The sequence below is a fragment of the Micromys minutus genome (genome assembly GCF_963924665.1).
Source record: "Micromys minutus genome assembly, chromosome: 9".
NCBI lineage: Eukaryota > Metazoa > Chordata > Mammalia > Rodentia > Muridae > Micromys > Micromys minutus.
Window position 1 is genome coordinate 34,894,707 of NC_137978.1, and position 25,038 is coordinate 34,919,744.

At 52.5% G+C, this 25,038-nt stretch overlaps 1 protein-coding gene across 1 annotated transcript in view; it reads right to left on the reverse strand.

Annotated features, from left to right (window-relative positions):
* PTPRF (protein tyrosine phosphatase receptor type F) overlaps positions 1-24,594 on the reverse strand; it is an 80,649-nt gene extending 56,055 nt beyond the window's left edge. The window contains exons 1-5 of the mRNA XM_080921184.1: positions 24,507-24,594; positions 18,067-18,143; positions 10,535-10,670; positions 2,746-2,891; positions 2,430-2,571 (exon numbers count right to left, since the gene is read on the reverse strand). Of these exons, the coding sequence (XP_080777310.1) occupies positions 2,430-2,571; positions 2,746-2,891; positions 10,535-10,625 (379 nt within the window). The 5' untranslated portion in view covers positions 10,626-10,670; positions 18,067-18,143; positions 24,507-24,594. The remainder of the gene's footprint in view (positions 1-2,429; positions 2,572-2,745; positions 2,892-10,534; positions 10,671-18,066; positions 18,144-24,506) is intronic.
* Positions 24,595-25,038: the final 444 nt, after the last annotated feature.

The window sequence follows — 25,038 nt, forward strand, 5'->3', positions numbered from 1 at the left end:
GCTTTAGGCTGCAACCCTGAGGTCCTATCCCCTGCGACATTCCTTCCTGCTAAGCCTTAAGCTGGTCAAGGTTACAAAGACCGACAGGACAGGTCAGCACTTTATCTTGCTGGTGCGATGTCTCAGGAGCCGGAGGGGCCCATGAAGCCCATAATTCCAACCAGTCCACTGTTGTAGGAACCTGTCCCACACTTCCTCAGACATCTTCCAGTCCCCAGAGGCATCAATACATATCCAGAAGCCCAGAACTGGGGGTAAAAGTATGTGTCTATTACCAGGGTCCATTCCCAAAACCACATAAGATTAACATCTAATCTATTAAAAAAACAACATCAACAACAACAAAAACCCTCTTGACCAGGAAGGCCATTTCTACTGGCAACCCTCTGCAAGTGTGAGTTCACTTCCCCAGGCCTTGAGAGACGCTTTGAAGGGTAAAGCTGACAGGGCAATGGGGTGTCTTGGAGGAATTAGCTCTCCATTCTCACAAGGAGACTACGCCCCAGCTGAAGAGCCTCGGAAGATGCCCACTGTGATAGGGACCACAGTTCCAGTCTTTTAGACACCACTCAAACACAAGGCAGGGTAGATGATTCTCAAGCCAACAAGGGGAAGTTTGGGGCTGAAATCCTTTGGAGGTCAGACGGAACCTCTGAGCCAGTGATTTCAGCTCAGTGCTGATTGTCTGGCCCCCTGTCCCCAAATGGAATGGATTGTGTGGCTAGACAACCCAGATGACACCAAGCAGCAGCAGCTCAGGTGTCTTAGCTTCCGAATGGACACTGAGAGCCTAGGGTGTAGTTCACATTGCAGTGAAAGCTCCACACTTGCTTGTATAGTGGGTACGATGTCCTGGATCCCGGATGGAACTAATAAGGCCCAGAGGCATGGTCTTCACCATTTTCATCTACAGTCCCTCTACAGGGAGGGCCTAACACAGCTCAATTAGAGCCCATTGATTCACACAAGACACAGATGCGAGAACCACTGAATGGATACATGTGTGAACACATAAAGCCAAAGCGTAAAAATGGCCAATGTGAAAAGATGTTCAACTGCTCTTGTAATCAAAGAAATGCAAATTAAATCGAGATGCCATTTTTTGCCTATTAACTTGGCAAAGCTTTTTTTCTTTTAATGGTAATTTCTACTGCTGGTGAAGATGTGCAGAGAAGAGGCCCTCTTATGCCCTCCCTGGTAAGAATATAAACGGATACAATCTTCTAGCAATACTGAAGGCTTTAAAATGTGTGTGCCCTTTGAACTTAGTAATTCAGGGAATGATCAGCAAATCGACAGTATCTTCACAGACACGTGTGACACCTGACTTATAAAGGCTGAAAGAGAGACCTGAGTTCAGTTTCCATGGAAGCTGGGTACAGAAGTGAGTGTCTGGAAGCCCAGTGCCGGGGAGGCAGGTAGAGACAGGTAGAGTCTTAGAGCTTGCTGGCCAAGTAGGCTGGCCAAATAGGTGAGCTCCAGGTTCAGTGAATGAACTTGTCTGAAAAGCCCTGGGTTTGCCCTCTAGCTGGGGAAACAAAAAAACAAAAAACCCAAAGTCACGGAACAGTGTGTGATCACTACTCTGCTTGCATATATTATTAATACAAAGATACATATATGTGTATAAAACATACACACAGAAAGTGAGCCACCAAGAAATGACCAACAGCACTAGGGGTAGGATAATAGATAATTATTTCTCCCCACGCACTATCCTATGCTTCTCAATTTTTTAACCATGAACAGATATTGGTATTGCATTTAAAAATGAAAGCAACAATCGATAGGGTATTTTGAAAACACACGTGCAGATCCATGTACCCTTTGTGGTCCAGGGTTAATCATGTCACTCCCCACCCTATTTGTGGCTTTCCTTGTACTCCAGAAAGGGTTCTCAGCTTGATCCTCCAGCCTCACGGAATCCCCTCCCAACCCCCCACCCCACCCCCATTCTCTAGTTGCCACTTAGAAAGTCTCAAATTGACCACTCAGTTTTGGAAACCATTCCCCTTTACACCCCGGGCCTTGGCAAAGACCTAAAAGCAAAGTGTCCACATTCCTTAAAGAATTTACTGGACACTGAGGGTAGCAGTATGTATCAAGTGACATTCTGGGCTTAAAGTATGTGAATGAATAAATAACTGAATGAGCCACCAAATGAGAAGAGACACTAAAATCCACATGGAGAACCCAACTCCAGCTCCTTGATCAGGGTACCAGGAGTACACTGATGCTGACTGCCAGGCTTCACTGCCACCGTCACATATCTCCAGGGCCACAGAGCTGCAGCACAGATCCAGTCTGACCCAGACCCAAGGGAGCAGTGACCCAACATGGCAGGAGAGCACAAAGACCAGGTGACTCTCACCCACCCCAGGACACCTCAATCTACCTGGTCACCATGCTGGGTTCCTCTCGAGACATACCTTCAAGCACTGACAGCTTGGCACTTGTGTTGATCTCGCCGAGACTGTTTGTGGCGGTACACTCATAGATGGCTTCGTCTCGCTGCACTCGTAATGGCTGGATCCGCAGCACTGACCCTGCTCCATCGTCAAACTCAATTACCTGTCACAGGACAGATGTGGTCACAGTCTGTTAGGGGTGTGAGGATCTACTACAGTTTTCCTCACATCCCCAACGAGCCCTTGAGGGAGACTAAGAGGAACAAGTGAAGGATCACACAGAGCGGTGGGCCAGCCCTAAAGCCTGCCCAGCCCTCCCGGCCGGTCCAGGACAAACCTCAAAGCGCTGAGAGCTGACTTTCTTCCCCTTCTTCATCCACGTGATTCGAGGCTTGGGTTCCCCTGTGGCTTGGCACACGAAGGAGGCCACCCCTCCAGACAGCCCAATCTGGTCCTCAGGGACCTTAACAAAGACAGGTTTGCCTGGAAGAGACAGAGACACTAAATCAAATGGCACAGTCATATCAGGTATGGCCAGTGCTTCGGGTAACAGGCCTTGGGGATGAGGGGCAAGAAAGACTTAGAGAAAACAATAATAATACCTGACTTTTATATAGTGCTTAATAAGTGCTGAGCCCTGTTCAAAGAGCGGAACCCTTGTAACTCTTTGAAGCCGAGAAGGTGGGCGCTATAATTACTGTTTACAGAGAAAAAACCGGGGTGTGGGGAGGTCAAGAGATTCGTCCAGTGTGACACAGCTCGTAAAGAAGCAGAGTCTGGAGTTGGGGGCTCTGCCTCTGTTTGTCTCCAGCCCCTGCTCATTCCAAGCTCCAGGAATAACAAAAATCAAAAAAGTACTAGACAACTGCTTTCCGGGAAGAGCCCCCACACTCTCCTAGAGACTTTCTCTCTACCCCAAGCCTGAGGCAGACCCTAGAATTCCTCCTCTTCCCTACTCCTACATTCCAACAGCCCCAGAGGCCTGGACATTCCAACTCCTGAGAGGCTCTGGATGGTTTCCCAGAGGGCTGCTTTCCTGTAACTCCCAGCTTCCAACCCTGCCCCCACTGGCTTGGCATCTGCCTTCCCACAGCATGGGCAGCTCCTCAGTTCCTACTCCAGAGGAGGAAGATGGAGGTTCAGCCAAGGCCCGCAATCCCCTGGTTTACATGCCAGAGCTGACCCATGGCCTCTTACCCCTCCATGCCCCACCACCTAGCTCCAAGAAACCTGGCTCATTGAGATGTAGCAATGCCTCGTTAACCCTGACAGTGGATCCATTTCCTATTAATCAAGCCAATGAGTAGTTCCAGGAAAGCCAGGGCCTTGGGAACCGGCCCTTCGGATGGCCTGCTTGTTGCCCATGAGCTTAGGCTCAGTTTGGGTCTTGGCAGAAAATTACCCACTATGCAGCAGGTACTTTATGCCACTTCTTGTATAATCAGTGTCTCTGCTTTATAGGCTGAAGGATCAAGTCACATGCCCAGTGAGTACTGACACACAGCCAGTCAGTACTGACACATTTGGGACCCAAATTTAGGCCCACCAGAGTCCAAAACTCCTGACACAAAAAGTTCAAAGGAGACGGGGGACCTTGTCAAAGTGGCAAAAGTCAGACAAAAGAAGCAGAGGAGTGACTGAGGTGAGGGAGGGGCTCAGGTGACATTACAGGAGGCTGTGACTAGGAAAGAGATTCCAATCGGAGAAAGGTTTGGAAATCCTTGGAGTTTTATCTGTATGAATGTGTACATACATGCCTATTTGTGTATATGTGCGCCATGTGAATGCTGTGCAATGCCCACGGTGGCCAGAAGGGGGCATTAGATCTTCTGGAACTGGAGTTACAGGTGGCTGTGAACTGCCTATGTGGGTGCTGGGAAGCAAACCCAGGTCTCTACAAGGTCACTTGCTACAAGCACTTTTGACCGCTGTACCAGCTCTCCAGCCAACTGTTTTTGTTTTGTTTTGTTAGGACAGATGTCAGTGGCAGGCAGGCAGGCCTTCACCCGGGGAAGGCAGTCACTTGTTAGCTCCACCAGTCCTTTGGGTCAGTAGGTCCATTATCACCCTCATTTTAGAGACAGACAAACAGATGCAAGGGTGAAAGGAACAAGGACCAGTGAGTCAGTGTACTGTGGTGGAGCTGGAGTTCATCCTACACTCTAAACCCTAAACTCACTCTAAATACCTGTGTCCTCCCCAGGAAGGAAACTCGGGATGCGCCAAAATCTGTTCCTAGGGACTAGGCTGGGCAACGCAGAGGGCCCAGTGAAGGGACAGGAAAGTCATGCAGGTGACCCAAAAGTTCTAAACTCCTTTTGATGTCTACCACCCCCAGGTGCCTCTGGAGAGAGGCGTGGATCTTTCCTAGTTTGTAGAATTTACACAGCCTGTCACTGTTGCTTATACTTGCCTGACAGGAGGCCCTTCCAGGGTCTACTGAGGTCATCTCTTAACCCTTCTTCCACCCTGGTAGCTTCCAGCTCCCCATCTGCACTGCCACCACCTCATATGGCCCTGCCTGTCACCCCCACCCTTTCTCTATTCTCTATTTTGAAGCCAGAGAACAGGCCTCCTGATAGAATCTCTCCAAAGGCCTCCCACTGCTAAGCTCCGATCACTGCAGACAAAGCTCTGCCAGGTCTGACCCAACTACTCTCTCCAGAGTCCTGGCTTTGGAGCCCTGAATAAGCAACGCTCCCTGCTGCCCTCAGGGCCTTTGCGTAAGCTGCACCTTCTGCTAAGAGCCTCATAGACTATCCCTTACCCACTAACCTCCTACATCACCTTTGAACACCATCATCTCAGAAAACCATCACCTATCCCTACCTGTCCCCCATTAGCTTGGTGTTAAGCTCTCTGCCTCCCACAGTGTGCTCAGTTTCAGCAGCGCGTGAGGATACAGCCTTCCCACCTTTTTGGTGCTCAATAGTTGCTTCCCAAACAGACCATAACCTTGGGCAGAGCAGACTCCAAGTCTGTCCTGTCTTCTGCCCTGCCCCACTGTCTGACCCAGTTCCTGACACCTAGGGATGCAGAACAAGAAAGAAAAGGACAGAGAAAGGAATGTGAGAGGAGGGTAGAAGACTGGGGCCTCACATACTCCTTCCCTCTAGGCAAGAGAGAAACCCAAGAAATAAGGTGCCCCTCCAGGTCCTGCCTCAACGTGTCTACAGTGAAACCAGAGCCTGGAACCTGAAGAACCAGAAAGACTAGGAGTGTGCTGGGGTGGGGTGGGGTGGGGCCTCTTGAGCCAAACAAAGAGCAGAGGCTGGGCAGGAGAGTCAGGTAGATCAGGAGCAGCCAGGAGGAACAAGCCTGGAAGCTGTGTGGGGGCTGGACTGTGCCCAAAGCCTGGGGCCATCAGGGAGGTAGAACTACTCCTCTCCCTTGGAGGCTGGAGAAGAGCCAGGGTGCTGCCCAGGATCAAGCTGGCAATGGTAGCAGGCTACCTAGGACTGGGGCCCTTCTATGCTCAGGCCTGGCCTTGCTTCCTACTAAGGGGACCCTCACAGAGGCCCAGGCGACTTGGCTCTTCCTGTTCCTCAGGAGACTTTCAGAGACCACAGTCAAATCTTGTCTCTACACCGTCTCCCCAAATTTGCTCCTGCCAGCCTCTCTAGACTCACTCTTTTCCTTTTCAACAAGTATCCTGTTTTGTACGCACTTGCCAGAGGCCAAGCACAACACTGAGACTTAGCTTGGGCCCTGGTGTACCACCATCCAGGCCTGCCTGTGTGTACCCTGCACCCCTTATTAGCCCCTCTTCCAGACTGTGGAAGCCTGGCCCATGCCCCACTGCCAGATGGGGTGTCAGGTAAAGCCAGGCTACTGTGGCCACTCTGCCCTGGGCTTTATCAGATGGTGAGATGTGTGTGTGTGTGTGTGTGTGTGTGTGTGTGTGTATAAATGTGTGTGCATACTTGCAATGGTGCACATGTGGAGGTCAGAGGACAACCTGGGGAGTCAGTTCTCTCCTGCCACTAAGTAGATTCCAGAGACTAATGGCCTGGTGGTGAGTGCCTTTACTTGCTGAACCATCTTGTTGGTCTATGAACAAAACTTCTGAACCAGAAAACAGGGTGTCATCTGAACAAGCAAAGACCAGCTCTGTGTCACAGTTACCTGCTGTGTCACCCAGCTCTGTGGGCAGCTACTCACAGTAGGATACCCTGGGCCATTCTTTACATGTTAAAGCTGACCCTGTACATGAGAGGAAGTTAGCAAAGAAAAGGGGTTGGCTTGGGTTAGAGGGAAGCACACCCCCTGGAGACACGCAAACTTGCAACTCCAGAGACAGCTAAACTGGGCCACCTCCAAGGCTTCTCCACAGGGAGACTGACTGCTATTTTGTGCCTCCCCTGAGGGGCATATATACACAGGCACATAAACAGCATTGCACACGGAAGGAGAAGCACACACAGCAGTTTAGGACCACGAGGGCAGGGGAGCTGCTAGGGAGGTGATTTCCCAGGCCCTGAGTGGCTACTGAGCTGGGGACTCGGTTAATGAGCTCCTGTGACTGCTTCTGGCAACCTTCCCCAGCCCTGTCCACTCAAGGGCAATCCTAGCTCCAGGAGGCACTCCAACAGGGGGAGAACTTAATAGGTGCCAGGTGCCTAGCCCATGTGACCTCAGTTAACCTTTACAGGTAGGAGTGATTACCCCTGTTGTGCAATAGGAAAGCAGGCTCAGAGAAAGCACTTGTGCCGGAAGCTCCAGGGGGCAGGGTCTAGCCGGGCCACCCATAAGCATAAGGGGGAGGGCCCTGCCATGTTATAAAGCAGGGGCTTTGGAGGAGGGGAAATGGTAAGAGACACACAGACCCTTGAGTCTCCTACATCTCTGCTCCATACCACAGACCCCTCCAGCTACCAAACACCTTGCTCAACTTTAATGCCTGCAAATAACCTGGAATAACCCAGACCCAACGTGCACCTGGTCTGGGGGGACCCTGTCACTGTCCCATAGTGTCTTTAGGCCTCACTCTGGCTTTCTCATAAGCTCCTAAGGCCAGGGGTATGGCTCTTTCTTTCTGCCAGCCTCATTTCATTGGGCAATACTCTGTTAGCAAGTGCCCACTCATCTTCAGGGGCCCTCTATTCCAGGAAGCCTCTCAAGATATTCAGGCTACTGCCTGTGCCAGCACTGCCCCAACCTGCCCCCGCTGTTCTGTCAGCTCACAGGCCTGTGCTCAGCTCAGTGGGTTCTGTCTTGTGATGGGTCTGGGCGGATTCTCTCTCCTAACCCTACCACATGACATCAGCATAAACCTCTGCCTGAGGGCTGGACCAAGACCACCTCTATGCCCACATCCATATATCTTCCCTCCCAAGAAGGCACAAAACCCTGGGTTGGGGAGATGTGCCGAGGGAGGTTCCAGAAGTATGTGTGCATGCAAGCAAGCATCCCTTTGTACCCAGGCTTCCACTGGAGCTGACTAGGCATCAATGCTAGGCCTCCAGGCTAACTCTTGGCAGCTGCTTCTCTCCCCTGCTTCTCTCCACTCCCCTCTGAGGCCAGGGCCCCCATTCATTTGTCTCGTTAAGAGGCCTATAGAAACACATTTGTCCGCTCTGCGCTTCACTGCTCTGGTCGTCAATTCTCTGGGGGCACCCGCCCTGCCTTGTGCAGCAGCCCTGTCTGTGTCTGGCTGTTTGCCCCAGTGAGAAGAAGTCTTGCAAGTTCAGTCCAAGCCTGGCCATGATGGGGAGAGAGATTCGAAAAATGAGTGTACTTTAAAGGTAGAATGGGAGGGCAGACTCCTGAGGTTGGTTTACAACCCTAGCTGATGGCTCTTGGTCTGGGACAGTGCCCAAGTCACAGCACCTGGGGGTCCACCCTTAGTAGAGGCAGAGTCTCAGCCTCTTCACCTGGCTCCCATCTTCAAGCCCCTGCTTGGCCTCTGTAACCAAATTATTAAGGAGCCAGCAGGAAGATTCCTGGAAATCTACTTAAAAGCAGCTTCACCTCACCCCTCCAGACTCCAGTGGCAGTCAGGACTGTCCTGTTCCTTTTATTTATTCACCAACCCCCTCCAGACCCTGAACTGAAAATGTCTAAACTCCCAGAACTCCCAGCCTGCCAGGGCAGACAGACCAAGGGCAAAACGCCACAAGAGCAAGCTGTAAGGAGTGCAGATGACCAGAGCATGACCACACTGCTACAGGAAGTAGTGACAGTTGAGTCAGATCTGGCCATGGAAAGGGAGGGGAGACACCCCCACACACACCTTGTTTGTTTTTGGAGACAGTCACACAGCCCAGGCTTGTCTTCAACTTACAATGTAGCCAAGACCATCTAGAACTCCCAATCCTCCCACTTCCACCTCTCAAACCCAAGGAATACAGGCCCATGTCATCACAGCTGGGCACAGGGAGGGAGCATGGCAGATTCCGGGGCAGAGGGACAGACACTAAAGCTGACCCTGCGGGCAGCTGGGAAGCGAAGGGAAGCAATCTGACTCTCACTGTGGAACAGAGAATGGGTTAGGAGGGAAGGGACCATCAGAAGGGTTCCTGATGCATGCTCAAACTCAAGTAGAAACCGAAGGAGGCTTGGCTGAAGAGGGTGGGGGGAGAGTAGATGCATCTAGAGACACTCAGAAGCTAGAGGCCGCAGAACCTGGAGATGGATCACACATGGGATAAAAGGGGGAGAGAAGCTGGGAGAAGGCCCATCTTCCTGACTTGGTGACTGGACAGGAATGCCAGCCACAGAGAAAACCGGGGGTTGGGTGGGGTGGGGACAGGATGGTGGAACTGAGGGGTGCAGGCTGGGACCTGCAGGGTCAGAGGAAAAGATAGGGAAGGAAGTTATTCTTCTAGGCCTCACTGTTTCTCAACTCACTGGCATGTCTTCCCCTGCTGTCTGGGTTCTGAGACTATCTGAGAAGAGTGATAAAACAGTCCTTGACCATCCAAGAGCCACTACCCCATCTACGTTGGTCACACCTAGGATGCCAGGACCCAAGGGTCTCCCTCCCACTCTTGCCCCTGCAGCTCCTCTCTCTCCCATCAGCCCCAGCCAGGCCTAAGGATCACCCCATACTCTCCCTTTCTATAGTTTTCCATCTGACTTCTCTTCTAGACTCCTAACCCTGTACCCCACTGGCTAGACTCTCGAGAAAGGCCCTCTCCCTCCCACTCTCCCTCCCCAGGGCCCAGCCTCTGAGGACAAAGGGAGGGGTGCTCCAGGGCCACCCTCTTCTATGACTGGCTTCTGAATTATTAATGAGCCATTTAGATAGAGCCCTGGTGGGACAAGGCTCTTGTCTAGAGACCTGGAGGAGATAGAGGGATCCCTATGGCCTGCTGTCCTGGGGCCTGACCCCTGGGCTAGCCCTGGACTGCCTCTGGGTTCAGGACAGGCTGGGAATAGCCCCTTCCCCCCAAGGGACCTCAGCTACGACCTTGCCCCTCCCCCCAGCCTGCAGATTGGCTAAGCCTGTCCTGTGCTCCGCCTTCTACCAGTAACCAAGCAGTGGTAACCATGGTGACAGGGCGGGCTATGGCCAGTCTTATAGTGCCAGGCAGGGGGAAGGGCAGCAGCAGGGAAGAGACCAAAGTTCGGAGTTGGACTGGAATATGGGACAAATCGTCTCCCAACACACAAACACGCAGACTCACTTTCATTCCCTGCCCCCCTCCCTTCCTGCAAGTCAAGTGCCACAGTCCTTCCCCATTTTCCTGGGACTGCAGGCCTGCCTCAGGGAAGGATATGGGTAACTGAGCCTCTGAGTCCTCCCTGGACCTGTGGATATGTCTGGTACCCTGCTTTCTTCTACAGAGATCTGCAAGGTGGACAAAGCACATGCCTACGCATGTCACATAAAGATTTCATGAATCCAAGACATGGCTCCCCAACGCTGTATAACAGGGTCATGCTTAGACATGCACCACTCTGCAGAGCCTATGAGATACCCAGGTGCTCAACAGGATGTTCAGAGGAAGTAAGAGCAGGTATTCCTTAGAAGAGGGCTTTCCAAGTGCGGGTCTCTAGGGCAGGAGGACCAGAGGGTTATCTACGGTCATCCTGTTTCTTTGTCCCGAGACCTAGTCCTGTATCGCATTCTAAAGACCAGCTAGGAGGTCTGGTGTATCTGTATGATGAGAAGTCAGACTTACTGTCGCCATGAGCAGTTGCCATCAAACCAAGCATCACGAGGGCAGGCACAAGGGTCACCATCCTCCTCCTTGGGGCTGGCTCGGGGGCCATCCAGGGTTCTAGCTCCACAGCCAGCCACAACCCAAGACAATCCACCTGTAATGGAGAGAAGGGCAAAGCCAATTAGCCAGTGTCCACCTGAGCTCCCACTACTCATGCCCCTCTGTCCCCTTACCCTGGCTATCCTCACTGCCCATTCGGAGTTCAGCAGTCCCACACTGGACGGTGCAATGGCTACCCATGCTACCTCACTACTGAAGGTCAACCCATCCTACAGAAAGAGGCCTCCGGAGCATCCTCTAAGCGCCAGGAGGGGGAAGAAAGCTAGTTAGAAACTAGCATGAGGGTGGTCCATTGCAGATCTTGAGTTTCCAATCCATACCAGTAAGGGGATGGGGAGAGGGAAATGGAGTCAAAGATACAAACAGGTTGGAACATAAACCAAACAAAACCAAGACAGAGATAGGAACAGTGAGCAGCCAGGCAGGTTTACAGAGTCCAGGGGCATCTCGGTCTCTGGGGCATCCTTGGAAAGCAAATGGCCAGACCCCAGCACACTCAGCAAAGGCCCCAGTACACAGACTTAGTAGCAGTTGGTTCCAGGTCATCAGAGGCTCACAGCCAAAGCCACAACTCGTCAGGGCTCGCCAGGGCTGCTTTCTACAAGTTACAATTGCCCTGCCTGGTCACTCCCACTCTTCCCAATTCCCATGGCACCTTCCCATTCCAAAGACAAACTATACGGAGGCTGAGAATTGGAATTCCAGAGCCTGGGCTTCAACATCCATGTTTCCTCTTCCCTGGTTCCCCATATCCAAAGCAGATGGGGGAGGGCTGTGCTTGGGGCTAGCTGAAGCCTTCCAGACCTTGCTCACCCTCCTGTCTACATGCCTTCCCCACTCTGCAAACACATGGTAAAGCCTTTCAGTGACCACACTATATACTAGAGACACCTCAGCCCCAGGGTGAGCTTCTAGAGGTTCCTTTCCCACGTTCCCTGCCTGGGGGCTTAGGTGAAAAGCAGCAGTACCCACCAATTCTGCTGACATGGCCGCACACAGGGTATAATGGAGGAGTGATACCAGACAGAACTTAGTGTAGCTGGACCTTTGCTACTTTGTGGGTTCTTTTACTCCTGCCCTTCTTACACCCCCTTTCTTTTACCCTTTCAACCCCCTAACATTAGACAGGAGAGAAAAAAGGGTAGGGGGAAAGGGGGCAATGTTATCATTAGACTGCTTACTGCTGAATAGGGGTATTGAGCTCCTTGGGGCAAGTTTGATCTTCGCAGTCAGGATATCTAATTTCTTCTTCTCATGCCTCCTTTGCCCACGACTACTTAACAAACAGCAACCAACCAACAGCCAACAACCCACCCCTCCTCTCTGGGTATTCATACCCTTTAAAAAGTCCCCCAAATTCCAAACATCACACAATCGCAGAAACTATCTGCCACTGGCAAAAAAACACGCCCCTGCTAGAGCACAAGGCAAGTCATAGTCAGCGACTGCGGACAGTCTGAAGCAGCCACACATCCCACACCTGGGATTAAAACAAAAACATTCCCATAATATTTCTGTATTAAAAAAAATAATAATAACCGGGACTGGAGGGATGGCTCAGTGGTTAAGAGCACTGACTGCTCTTCCAGAGGTCCTGAGTTCAATTCCCAGCAACCACATGGTGGCTCACAACCATCTGTAATTGGATCTGATGCCCTCTTCTGGTATGTCTGACGACAGCTACAGTGTACCCACATAAAATAAATAAATAAATAAATAAATAAATCTTTAAAAAAAGAAAGAAAAAAAAAAAAAAAACCCTCACAGATTTCTCACTACAACCTGGGACTCCAGGGGACCCCACAGTGCTAAGAGAATTTTCACAGTGAGAGGACAGGAAGGAAGGATGGAGCTCAAACGTGGTTCTGCTCCTCCCTGGGACTTGGACCCTTATCTGAACTTAGGACAGTGAAGATCATGAGGTGAATGGCCAAAGGTAAGGCAGGCGAGACTGTGAAGAGCAGAGAGATGTTCCCTGTTTCAGCAGCTCATCCAACCTATGAGTAAGGGAAGGGCAGCAAGAGCCATAAAGCTACACAGACAGGGTATGGTGTCCAGGCTGGGCGTTCCTCTGAGGGACCACAGAGCTGAGGTGGTTCAGTACACAATGAGGCCACACACTGCTATGTCAGGATAGGGCTCCTATACTGCTACAGTCTCATCTGAGCTTGTTCATCATCTTAGTGTGGCCATCATGACACCAGGTTACCATGGGAACATTGTCCTCAGATAGGACTCTAGCTTCGGTACCATTACCCAGGGTACAACTCAGAAGTGTGACACACCACAGGTCAGGAAGAGTGGTCTAGGCAGGTCTCATGGGTGAGTATCACAAAAGCCAGAGATTAACGTCTATGCTCAAATATTCCAGGCACATCTTCCCACCCCCAGCACAGACACTATATGGACATAATCTTCAGCACAAGTATCATGGGGACACATTTCCCTGGTAGAGACATAAAGGGATGAAACAGAATAGATGTTACAAGGTACAAAAATGCACAGCACAGTCATCATGGGACAAAATTCCCCAGTACAATTACAGAGCCTTAATCTCCTGTAGCTGCCTTAGTATAGCAATCACAGCATGGTTAACTCCCAGGTGCAGACATGGTAACAGCATCTGGTCCAGACATCATGTGGGGGTACACAGAGGATACAGACATCTGCGGGTAGAGCTGCCTGGTAAGGACATTACAGGGATGTCCACAGAGGTGTCACAGACCCGGGGTGGGGGTGCTGATATTAACTATTTAAGGGGAACAAAGCTCCTCTCAGTAAAGCCACCATAGTGTCTTACTCCCAGAACAGGTAAGTGAAAATCTGGCCATACGGGTTATCTGAGTCAAATCCCCAGTATAGCAAAGGCTGGTGGCTGTTTCCTGGGGACTCAAGATCCCCTGTGTATGTCAGGTGGAATGTGTGCACTTCCACAGTGTAGCGAATAGGCAGATGAGCTGTCAACAGGGGACAGAGACGGCTCAGAGTTAAAGGCGCTGGCAGCAGAGGACTTGCATTCGATTCCCAGTACCTCCATGGCAGCTTACAACCGCCTAACTCTAGCTCCAGAAGATCCAATGCCCTCCTCTGCCCTCTGTGGGCACCGGACACACACACACACACACACACACACACACACACACACACACACACACACAGTACACAGACATGCAGGCAGGCAGACTCTCATACACAGGATATATTTTAAACTTTTTCTTTTTTCAGTTGAAAATCTAGACATTCCCTCCAAAGAGGCTCCCAATGGTCCTTGAATACAAGGACACAGACAACTAGAAACACCAGGAGACCCTAGGGACACACAGGGAACTGCTCTGGCAACCAACCACAGTCTCCCAAGCCAGGGCCTCTCCCTCGCAGCAGCTCTCACCCCTGAACTCTGGGCACTGAGCCTGCCCCTGGTGTCAGGCAATTCAGGCTGCTGGAAGCTCCAGGACCTCCTCCTTTACCAGAAGAGAGGCGAGCGGCCCTGAGTCCCAGGCTTGGGCTTACATCTAGACGTTGGTCGGTCTTGCCCACACCCTGGTCTCCAGATCCCCTGCAGATTGAGTCTGCCTTGCTGGACTGCCACGGCCTCACGCACCCACCCAACACAACAGTGCTTGGAACAGTCACTCACTCCACCAACATGGACAGGTGAGTTTGTACCTGGGACAATTCAGAGAGAATCAAGGCCCAAACACATGGGCACTGAAGCTCGTCTGTGAATTGCACTGTGGACCATCAGTTCTACCGAACTGACACACTTGGTCAGGAAATCAATTATGTGGCATACGATATTATAGGATATAATTGAGTGTAATTTTTCTACATTCAGAATGGCTTTGATATATCTCTTTTCCTTAACACCACTGCAAAGCTGCCAACTGCCCTTTCTTAGGAAGAAATGTCCTTTATTCTCAAATTTTGTCCTTGGTGCTAAAATATCCTCTCTTGTATGAAGTGATAGGGACAGCAGACAGCAGTTGTTTTTTTAATAATGTCCTTACTTGGCAAAATACAAAATCCGCTAACCCCCAGTCTGGCCCTAAGCACTTTTGGAAACTGAACTGTGTGTGAAACCGAAGAGCCTGGGAAACACTGCTCTGAGGCAAGAGAGATCAGCAGGCACAACACGAAGCCACAGGAGTCTCATGGAAAATGCGTGTCATTTCCATGAAGTCCACCCTAACCACCCCTGCCAGGCCCAGAGAGGACCCCAAGAGACCATGTGACTTCGGGACCGAGGGGTTCCCGGATGGAAAACAGCTGGGACCATTCTCAAGCCCCTCCCTCATGAATATGCAAACACAGATTGATTTGTTTCCCATGGGCATAAATTATTATTCACAAATATTAATTAGTCTCCAAATACCACCTGTTCCTCTAGCCCCCCCCCCCATTCTTCTTCAGGCCAGGACCCTGGCTCCCAGGAGACTGGAGACCAAACATGACCATGGGCAGAAGAAGGGGCATCCAGAGTTCCCCAGTGAGCTCAGCCAGGGCTTAAGCAACAAGAGGCACAGTGGGCCGGGAGAGCTGTGAGCTGTTCATCTTCTAACCTGTGGCGGCAGCTAACCAAGCCCTTTTGTCATGTCCTGGACAGTTCACCTCAAAGTACTGCAGCAGCTGCTGCGGAAGCAGAAACAGGCCTTGTCACACTTGGGAAGGGAAAACCAACATGTTTGCAACTCTCACCAAACCAACCACTGGATTCTGATGGGAATAAATCACAGCCTTATCCTTGACCCTGGCAAAGAGAAGGTGCCCGGCAGGAAAGAGCCTGAGACTGTCTTAGCTCCTCCAGCCGGGCTGCCAGAATCCATGTGAACAGCCAGGAACAACATCCCTCCCACTCCAGTATTGGGGATCTTCTAACTACACTGAGGCCCCTTTTGTAGCCCTCGGCTTCTGTATGTCTGGGGAGTCAAAGGGGAAACCACAGGTGTCAAAATCTCTGTGAGTAGCAGCCAAGAACCTAACAGGGGCTTCGTTATGAAACAAACAAAAATCAAAAAAGGTTCTTTCTATAGCTACAACCTCTCAGTCTTTTCACTGGGGGTGTGGAGTGGGATCCTTTAGGTTAATGTTCCCATCTTTACTGCCCTGAGGCCTCTATATCTCATTTTGTCTCAACTGCAAAAGATGCTCTTCTCTTGCCCAAGCAACTATCCACTTCAGAACTGAGTTCAAGTGATCCATAAACACATCTTCCAAGTGACTCCCCCTAGGTTTCCAGGTTGTACAGTTTAGTGAAATTACAAGAGGTGATACAAACCAGTGGTTCTCAGTCCAGAGTTACTCTGCCCTGCCACAGGAAATGAGGTAATGTCTGGAGACATCTTTGATTGTTAGGACTGGGGATGGAGGTAATGGGAAGAATCCCAGGATACTTGAGACATCTTACATCAGGCCAGCCCCACAAAGTATCACCTTGTCTAGAAAGGTCACCGTACCAAAACTGAGAGAGAAACCCCAACAGATGACAAGCATTCAGCCTATAGGCTGACCTAGTCCTAGAACCTGGTCCCCTGCACCTTCAACCACAGGCAGTCCTATCCTTACCTGCCTGAAGTTCACATCAGCACCTTCCTGGTCTGTAGACTCTCAAAGCATCTCTCTCTACCCCCAAATTAACTCAGCCTCCAGGAGCGGGGCCCCATACACACCCAATCTCCACCCTCCAGACAAGCCATTAGCAAGCACAAAAGGCTCTTCTTTCCCAACCTCTTCTGGACTTTTAAGCAGATCAGCCCCCTTCCCTGAGGCTGGACAAAAGGGTGCATGGTACCCTTACACCGTCCTCCCCAGCTGACCTTTCCTGCCCATGGTGGCCCCCTTTTGTCCTTCTGCATAACCCCACTGCCCATTTCACCAAATGTGACTACTCAGAGCATCCACATTCTCTCCATCTAGACCAGATCATTTTTTTCTTTCTTTTTTTTTTTTAAATGTATTTGTTATAATTGTGTGCGGTTATGCAGGGGTCAGAGGACAACTTTGTGGAGTCAATTCTCTGCTTCCACGTTTACCACTGGGTTCTGGGAATGGAACTCGGACTGCCAGGCAGCAAGCACATTTACCTGCTAAGCCTCTTCACTGGCTGCGGATCAATCTTTGTCATGGCTTCCTCTGTTTAACCATCTATCTAGAACTGTTCAGTGGACAGGGTGATGGCTAGGAGGCATGGGTCCTACCTCCAAGAGGCTTACAGAGAAAGGCATGGAGCTCAAGGGCACCCTGTTATCCAGGTCAGCAAATCCTTGAAGGCCCTTTCTTCATTCTTGTGGTAAAGTCTGAATTTGCCTCTCCTCTATCGAAACTCTCCCCATCTCCTCAGTGGGCACCCTGCCTTCCGTCACTTCCTTCCAAGTCATCCTGAACACAAGCCAATGGTGCCCTTAGCTCACAAAAATGCAAACCTGGTGCTGGAGAGATGGCTTAGCAGTCAAAAGTGCTTTAAAGCTCTTACTGGGAACCCAGGTTCAGTTCCCAATACCCACATGGGGGCTCACAACAATATGTAATGGATCCAAACCCCTCTTCTGCCACCACAAGCGCCAGGCACACATGTGATACATACACACGTGTGCGGGGACACACACACACACACACACACAAACATACATTAGACAAACATACACATAAAAGAAGCATAATCCTTTTTAAAATGCTTTTTTGTTTGTTTTTCAAGATAGGGATTCTCTGTGTAGCAGAGGCTGTCCTGGAACTCACTCTGTAGACCAGGCTGGCCTCCGACTCAAAGATTCGCCTGCCTCTGCCTAAACACTAGGATTAAAGTGTGCGCCAACACTGCCCAGTTTTAAATGCAAATCTAATCATGTCCATGGGGTGCGCTCTGTCTGCTGCTCTGTTTTGCAGGAGGCACCACTAGCCAGTGTTCCATGAATGAAGTGACAGCTGGGAGAATGTAAGGACAGTGTTGGTTTAGGAACCTTCTGTACTTCTGAAGACCCCTTAGGAAGACATCCAAGCCCACCGTGTAGACTCCTAGCTAGAGCTCCAGCTCCACCGCCCTGAGTCCACTGTTTCTCTTCTCATACTCCTCAGTAGTTTTTTGTACAGAAACACAGAGAATCGAGAAGCAGGCAGATGCTGGTGTCACCTAGAAGCCTACTTCACACCTACAGCAGCTGATGAACTTCATCATTCCACACCTACCTCTGTCCTCCATGCTAGCCAGACAGCTCCCCTCCCTCACGTCCCCCTCTACCCTTCACAGTGACCTGTCTTCCCCACCTCCCTAAATAATGCTCAAATCGTTCTGCCCCTCATACTACCCCATCGCCTCTCAGCCACATGCACCTGGGACATCTCATCCACAACTTTATATGGATGCCACAGCAAAATCCAAGGCATTCAGCCCGGCCCACAGCCTCCCCACGGCCCTGGCCACACTGAGGCACACTCACCGGGTCTCTCTCTTATCCCGGTCACTCTCGTTGGGCAGTCAGCACGGAGGGCAGGGCACCAGGGCCTCCGCTCCTTCCTGGACAGGGAGGAAAAAATAAGAAAACATTAAGGATTTCATCAAAGCATATTACAAACTGACACAGACACTTCTGAAGCTCACTGTTTATACAAGGCAAGGAAAAGCAGGTTACAGATCTGCTGGTGCCAGCTGACCCTCATTTAGTAAAAACAGCCATCTGGTTACTTCACTGCATCTGTTTGATGTTCCCTAAGCACCTACTATGTGCCTGCCCATCGGTCCACTTCCCTACACCCATGAGCAACACAGGCCAAGTCTCAAACCATGACCGAGACTGACTTCCGCTGTGATCCTGGAGGAGAGCAGTCACCCGCCTACCTCTGGAACCCCGCCAGCCAGTTTCTCTTCTCACTAGCCAGTCACAAGAGGACCTCTTCCAGTCCTTCAGTGGGCTCTACTTTCTCCTGTCTCGAAGCTCTGCCCATGCCGACCTGTTACCACTCAGCGTTCAGATCCAACAGCCTTCTTGGGGAAGCTCTCTACGACATCATCAAGTACATGCCTGGACTTTGCCTCAAAGCAGTGACCACAAATGTATTAACTTACTTTCATGACTCTGAGTCACTAAAATAAGTTCAATAAACACATGGGGCACACTTGCCTGGCTCAACCCACAATCCCTAGTGCCCAGCGGGAACCCTGCACATAGTAGGTGCTCGGTAAACACATGGTGAGAATGTGAGTTCACAGGCAACAGCCCAACCTGGAGGACGCGCCCCAGCACACACGCCAGCCTTCAAAGAAGCTTCAGGAGCAATATTTATTTTTGACTTTCTGCTTCTCTATAATTTCTAAAATGAAGGTGTGCCCCTGGATGCCTCCTCCGCTGGCACACACGGAGCGTCAGAGCCCCGCCCCTTCCTTCTAAGACTATTACTTAGCTCTCACTAGTGTTGTGCACGGTCCTGGTGGGGCAGAGTTTAGTCACCCCCATGCCACCTCATCACTAGCTCAGCCACTCTGCCGGTGCCCACAGGACGCGCGCTGCAGACCAGTCCGGGCTCCTTCTTGGGCCTCACCCCACACTCCAGTCCCGCCACCTGGCTCTTCTCTGAACAGGAACCTGTGGCGTGGGGGTGCGGGGGTGGGAACACCCTCACTGACCCAGACCAACAACCTCCACAAACCTGTCCTTGCTTTCGTCTTTCTTTTTAGATCTCTTTGATGACTATGAGTGTTTTGCCTGTATTATAATATGTATGTGTACCATCCGTGTACAGGTATGATGCTCAAGTTCAGAAATAAGCATTAGATCTCCTGGAACTGGAGGTATAGATGGTTGTGAGCCACCATGTGGGTGCTAGCAACTAAACCCCAGGCATCTGCAGGAGCAGCCAGTGCTCTTAACTGCTGAACTATCTCTCTAGCCTTTGTCCCCACTTTATACTGATCACCTTTGGAAAGTTGGGGTGTCTTCTTAGGTAAAAAGCCACTGCCTCACCAAGATGTCGCCAACCCATCCTCTACAGACCCACCCAACTCTTGCCAGACCATAACCAAAAGCCTTAGGATGCCAGTACAGACTTCCTACCCCAGTAGGACGCATTTCTCCACAACATTCCCAGTGGCCACTGCTCCTGCAGCAGGCTGCCAAGCAGGTCAGGCCAGAGAAACCAGCTTCCGAGTTGCAGACTCAAAGGCCCGTTTGTCTGGAGATGCCTGCCCAGCCTCACAATGCTTGCCATGGGGCTGTTAGCACCACCGTTGCTCAGGAACCCAGGCAGAGGAGTAGTGTTCAAGGCACCACAGTGTCACGCCCTGTGCCAGCAACAGCAGCACTGGGCCTCCTGTCTGATGACAGCGACAGGCCCTACCTAAAGCAGGAGCCACATCAGAAGGAAAACATACATCCAAGACGGCCATGAGGCAGGTCTCTGAAACACGCGGGGCCTCAAGGCTACCAAGACTCCAGGGAACAAAAAAAACAGCCCACGGCAGTATTCTAGAACAGGGCTCTAGACCACACCAGTGCAAGATCAAAGAGCCCCAACAAAGTCTATCCAGTCACCTTTAGTCGACCACCAGCAGCCCACGGAACCACTCCAAACCCACAAGGGGAACAACGCCTAGAACAGTCAGGATGCGCTACCCAGAGAACAAACCAGCACAGGCATCTGGAAGGCAGACTGGGCCTAACAGGGCAGGACTTGAGTGAGGAATCACGCTGGGTTCAACCCAGAAAGGTCTCAGAGCAGGCTCAGGTAACAGCCATGAGCAAGATCACGTAGAAGGAAGGCCCTTGCATCAACCTGGCTGGCCTTGGCTGGGCTCTGCGTCACCTGCCAGGCTGAAGCCCGGCCCACCAGTGGGACCAGGAACAAACAGAAACCCAGAGAGCACAGGTGAACTGAAGCAACCTCCAGGCAGCCCTGGGGCTGCGCCACAAACAGTCCCCAAAAGCAGAAGATAATACATAGCCAAGGAAATAAACCTGAGTTCTCAGACCCAGAGACCCAGAGACCCAGAGCACAGAGATTTGGTGCATCTGGACCTTGGAGGCAAAAGAGAACAAAGAATCTTGGGAGGAAGAGAGCATTAAAGCACCGGAAGCTGCCTTTCCTCAGAATCCTTTCAATCCCCCTCAAGCACTCCCTTCTCCAAGGTCCACCTCCAGCCTTCTCACACCTGCCAGTGCCCTGAAGGTCAAATACACTAGCATGAAACACGGTCCTATCAGTGCACATGAGGCTGGGGGACAAGGAAGCTGCTCCCCAACCCCTGCCTGGCTGAGTGCCCCTCCTGTAAAGCCCCAGTCCGGAGCGACTGTGCAGGTGCCTCTGCCTGGACAATGTGTTTCCAAAGACAACTCTGTGACTTGGTGATTCTGACGGAAGAGTTTATTTTCAGCACAAACATCAAAACAACTGCTACCACTGAGCACCGATACAGGACATGAGGCCCTGTCCCAAACACTGTGTTTGTACCTTTAATCTGCCTACCAACCCTACGGGGCATGCAGTTTTCTCATACCCATTTGAGAAATGAGGTTTGGAGATGGTTAGCAAGTTGTTCAAGGTCAAGCCGAGCTACCACGGTTCGCAATGTGGGCTCCGGGCCACTGTCCTAGCCCTCAGGTAACTCCAGGTGTCCGTCTTTGGCTGAGACACTACCTTCATACTAAAACCTCTTGTAGAATACTGTAGCTTTACCAAACCCCAAGTGCTTCAGAGACAACACACAGGGCCTGAGCTCAACACCTACTAGCCTTGGCCTTTCCTCCCCTGGTCTCTAACTCAGAGAATTCACCACAGCCTGGGTCCCTCCCTCACTCCACATCCCACCCTGTCCTGTCAAATGTGCTCGGAGGCCTGGTGTTACTCCCACCAAGCTAGCTTTCTCTCACCCGACTTTCTGCACATAGCATCCTTCTCACTTGGGATCCTGTCTCCACCCAGAACTTTCCATAGCCCAGAACCATGTTCCAGGAAAGCAATCTGGCTGAGCACGACCCACGGTCTCCACCCAAACCTCTCTGGGTTTTCAGAAGTCACAAGTACCTCACAGAACATCCAAGGCTCTGTGAGCTGCTGTGTCTCTGAGCACGCCACAAAAGATAACATCTCTCATTCTTTACTCAGACTGTCTAAATTTTTTAATTAGCTAATTAATTAGCTTTGCAGTGCTGGGAACTGAATCCAGGGCCTCAAGCATGCTAGGCAAGGGCTCATCCACTATGTTATTTCCAGTGCTGCTCATATTAACGTTACCCCTTCGTCCAAAGCATCCTCTCTCTTTTTCAACTGGCAAACTCCTACTGATCCATCAAAGCCCACTTCAGAGAGCCCTTCCTTAGTCTCTGAGGCTCATCGCACAATGCAACTCTGCCCTGTCACACAGGAACTCCTCCTATGTTCTTGCTTCGGCTTGGAGTGACGGTTGCTTTATATGGGTAACACTCCCAACTCATCAGCTGCTAAGAGCGGCTTCCTTTTCCACACAGCTGCTAGTCCCACAGGAAGCAAGACTGCCAGGCCAAAAGTGCCTAGGCCTGTGCCTGGCACACAGACAGCAATCAATAACAGGTTACTGAATCACTTTTGCTTTCCCACGAAGTGCCTGCTGACTCGCAGAGCCAGAGTTCTCTTGGCTCCTCACAGCAGCCTTGGGGTCCACCTACACTTGATTATCATTCTACAGGGGGCTGAATCTAAGACCTGCAAAGAGATCTCCTTGCCCTGTCACGCTGGAGCACAGAGGTTATTCAGGCTGGGGGCTACCTCCTCCCACCCAAACTGACTCCCAGTACAGGTGACTGGGAAGAAATATAGAGAAAGCACAAAGCACCAGGGACATCTTGCTACACATCAATACAACTCACAAGGCAAGGTTTCCAGCAAACCTGAGCTTGCTGCAGTCCACCCCAACCCCAGCAAACTGCTTCTCCAGCACCCAGAACTAAAGTCCTCTTCCCATGGCCCTGAACACAGGAGCCTGGACACAGGGAAAGAAGTGGGTGCAGCTGCAGAAAGCAAGGGAAGAAGAATCTTATTAAACTGCCCCCATTAAAGGGGGGGAAGAGGAGCACTGTGACTCAAATGAAACAAAAGCCTTGAAGAAACTGGACTAGGATGTGCAAGAAAGTATGCGTACAGCAAGGCCGGAGACCAAGTGTGCAGGGCGCACAGGTGTGCTGCGTGTGCAAGCACAGCAGGTTTCTGCAGGAGGGCTCCTCCTTGCAGGGAAGGTGAAGTGTGCAGGCAGAATGGAGGGTGAGCTGAGAACCAGAAGGAAGGTGGGGCCTAAGGGGTGTGTGGCCTGAGCCCTGGCTGAGAATGAAGGTTTGTTCTTAAAGAGTCGTTGGAGCTCTAGGCAGATTCACATAATCTGTAAAAACAGGGATTTTTCACGCTCCCTGAAGCAAGAGTTAATACGGAGCCAAACAGAATCCCCCAGATTTCCTGTCAGACCTCACCACTGGATCCTATCAGGTTCCTGGTACCTCCCGGAGGATCCCAGACTGGGCCCTTCGTCCAGGAACTACCACTGAGCTTCCTTTTCCAGACTTCCCACCATAAAACATTTCCCTGTATTCCCAGGCCAGGGCCAGCACCGGGTCACTCAGGATGCCACACTGGTCCTTTCAGAAGCAGAAGTGGAGACTTCCTCAATAACAACAACCCCTGGTCATTCTGAATCCCCAGGCCCGGCCGGGCTGCTCTCAGGGTGGTCCTCCCTCCCATCCCACAGCTCCGGGCAGGTAGGGCTCCCACCCCACCTGCTCCAACTCAGGGGCCCTGCAGAGGGAGGGGGTGAGATAGGGAGAAGGGCTAGCCCCTCCCCCTCCCGGGGTAGAAGAACCAGAGGGGCCGCATTCCAGAGAAGTGGGGGAGGGGGCCTGACAGAGGGGGATTCAGAGACACCAAGCAGAGAGATACCTAAGGAGGGAGCTACAGAGACATGGAGGCACAGAGGCCCGGCGAGAGGGAACAGGGAGACCCAGGGAGGAGGAACAGGGAGACCTGGGGAGAAGGAACAGGGAGACGCGGAGAGAGGGAACACGGAAACCCGGGGAGAGGGAACACGGAGACCTGGGGAAAGAGGGCAGGAAGACCAGGGAGAAAGAACGCGATACTCGGGGAGAGAACCCGGAGACTGGGAAGAAATAGACACCCACGGCTGGACAAGCTGGGACCGCAGGGAGTAAGATCGGGAGGCAGTGAGCGACACAGGGAGCCGGAGACACCTAGGGAAACCGAGAAAGGCGCCGACACGAAGACGCGGGCGCAGAGATTGGGGACCGGGCACACCCGAACGGGACAGGACGGGGCGGGACGCCGGGAGGCGACTGAGTGAACTTTCGGAGCGGGTCCGAGCGCACCCGTCCTCCCGGGACCAGCCGCTCTGGGGCCTCCAGGGCGCCGCTCCGGGTGGGTGGGGGTTGGGACCGCCCGGCCGGCCCCTCCCCGGCCCGCGCTCCGCACGGAGACCAGGGAAGGGGGGCTCGCAACTCACGCCCCGCTCGTCCCGGGGCCGCACGTGCGCCCCGTTGCCCGCGAGACCCGGCGTCGGCTGCGGCTCTTCCGCCGGCGGGGAGGGGGCGCCGTGGGACGGGGAGGCGGCCTGGACCCGCCCGGGGCCGGCGGGGGAGGCTGAAGGCTGCCCCCCCCGGAGCGCGACCGCGGCGGGTGGGGAACCGAGCGCCCACCGGCGCGGGGAAACTTTGCACGGGGGCCGCGGGCTGCGGCTCAGGTGCGGCGGGGGCTCGGTCGAGAACGCGGGCGCTGCAGGTGGGGGCGCGGCCCGGCCTCCGGGCGCCCCCGGGCCCGCCCCCGGCTCAGCTCCGCGGACGCGGGGGCAGGGTGGGGATGGTGCGGGAGGGCCGCGCACCGAGGGGCCCGAAGGGGGCTCGGGGTCACTCACCGCCTCTCCGGGGGCCGTCGGTCTGCATGTCCCCCCCTCGAGCCGCTGAGGCCGCCGTTCCCAGTCCGCCGCTGCCGCCGTCGTCCGCTCCCGCCACCGCCACCGCCACCTCCACCGCCGCCCGAGCAGGAGCCGGAGCTGGAAGCCGGAGCCGCCGCCTCTGCCGCCGCCGCCACCGCTCCCGCGCCAGCTCCAGCCGCGCGCGCCCGCCCGCCCGCGCCCGCGTCCCTGCCCCTGCCGTGCGCGTCCCCGGCGCCGCCCCTCCCCTCGTGCACTCTCGCTTGGAGAGGAGTGGAGCTGTAGGCCCAAGGAGGCTGCAGCCCAACCCCAAGTCTAAACCGCCAGGAACGCCAAAATTGAGCTTAAACCTCAGCGATGAGCGTGAACAGACCCAAACTCTGACACAAAAGTCCGGACCCTCCCAAATCCTCACAGGAACCTAATACTTCTCTAGGGTTTCCTGCCGCTAACACAGCCCCGAGCCGCCTTTGAACCTAATGTTGAGTTCAGACCCCAATATTTATTTGCCTCA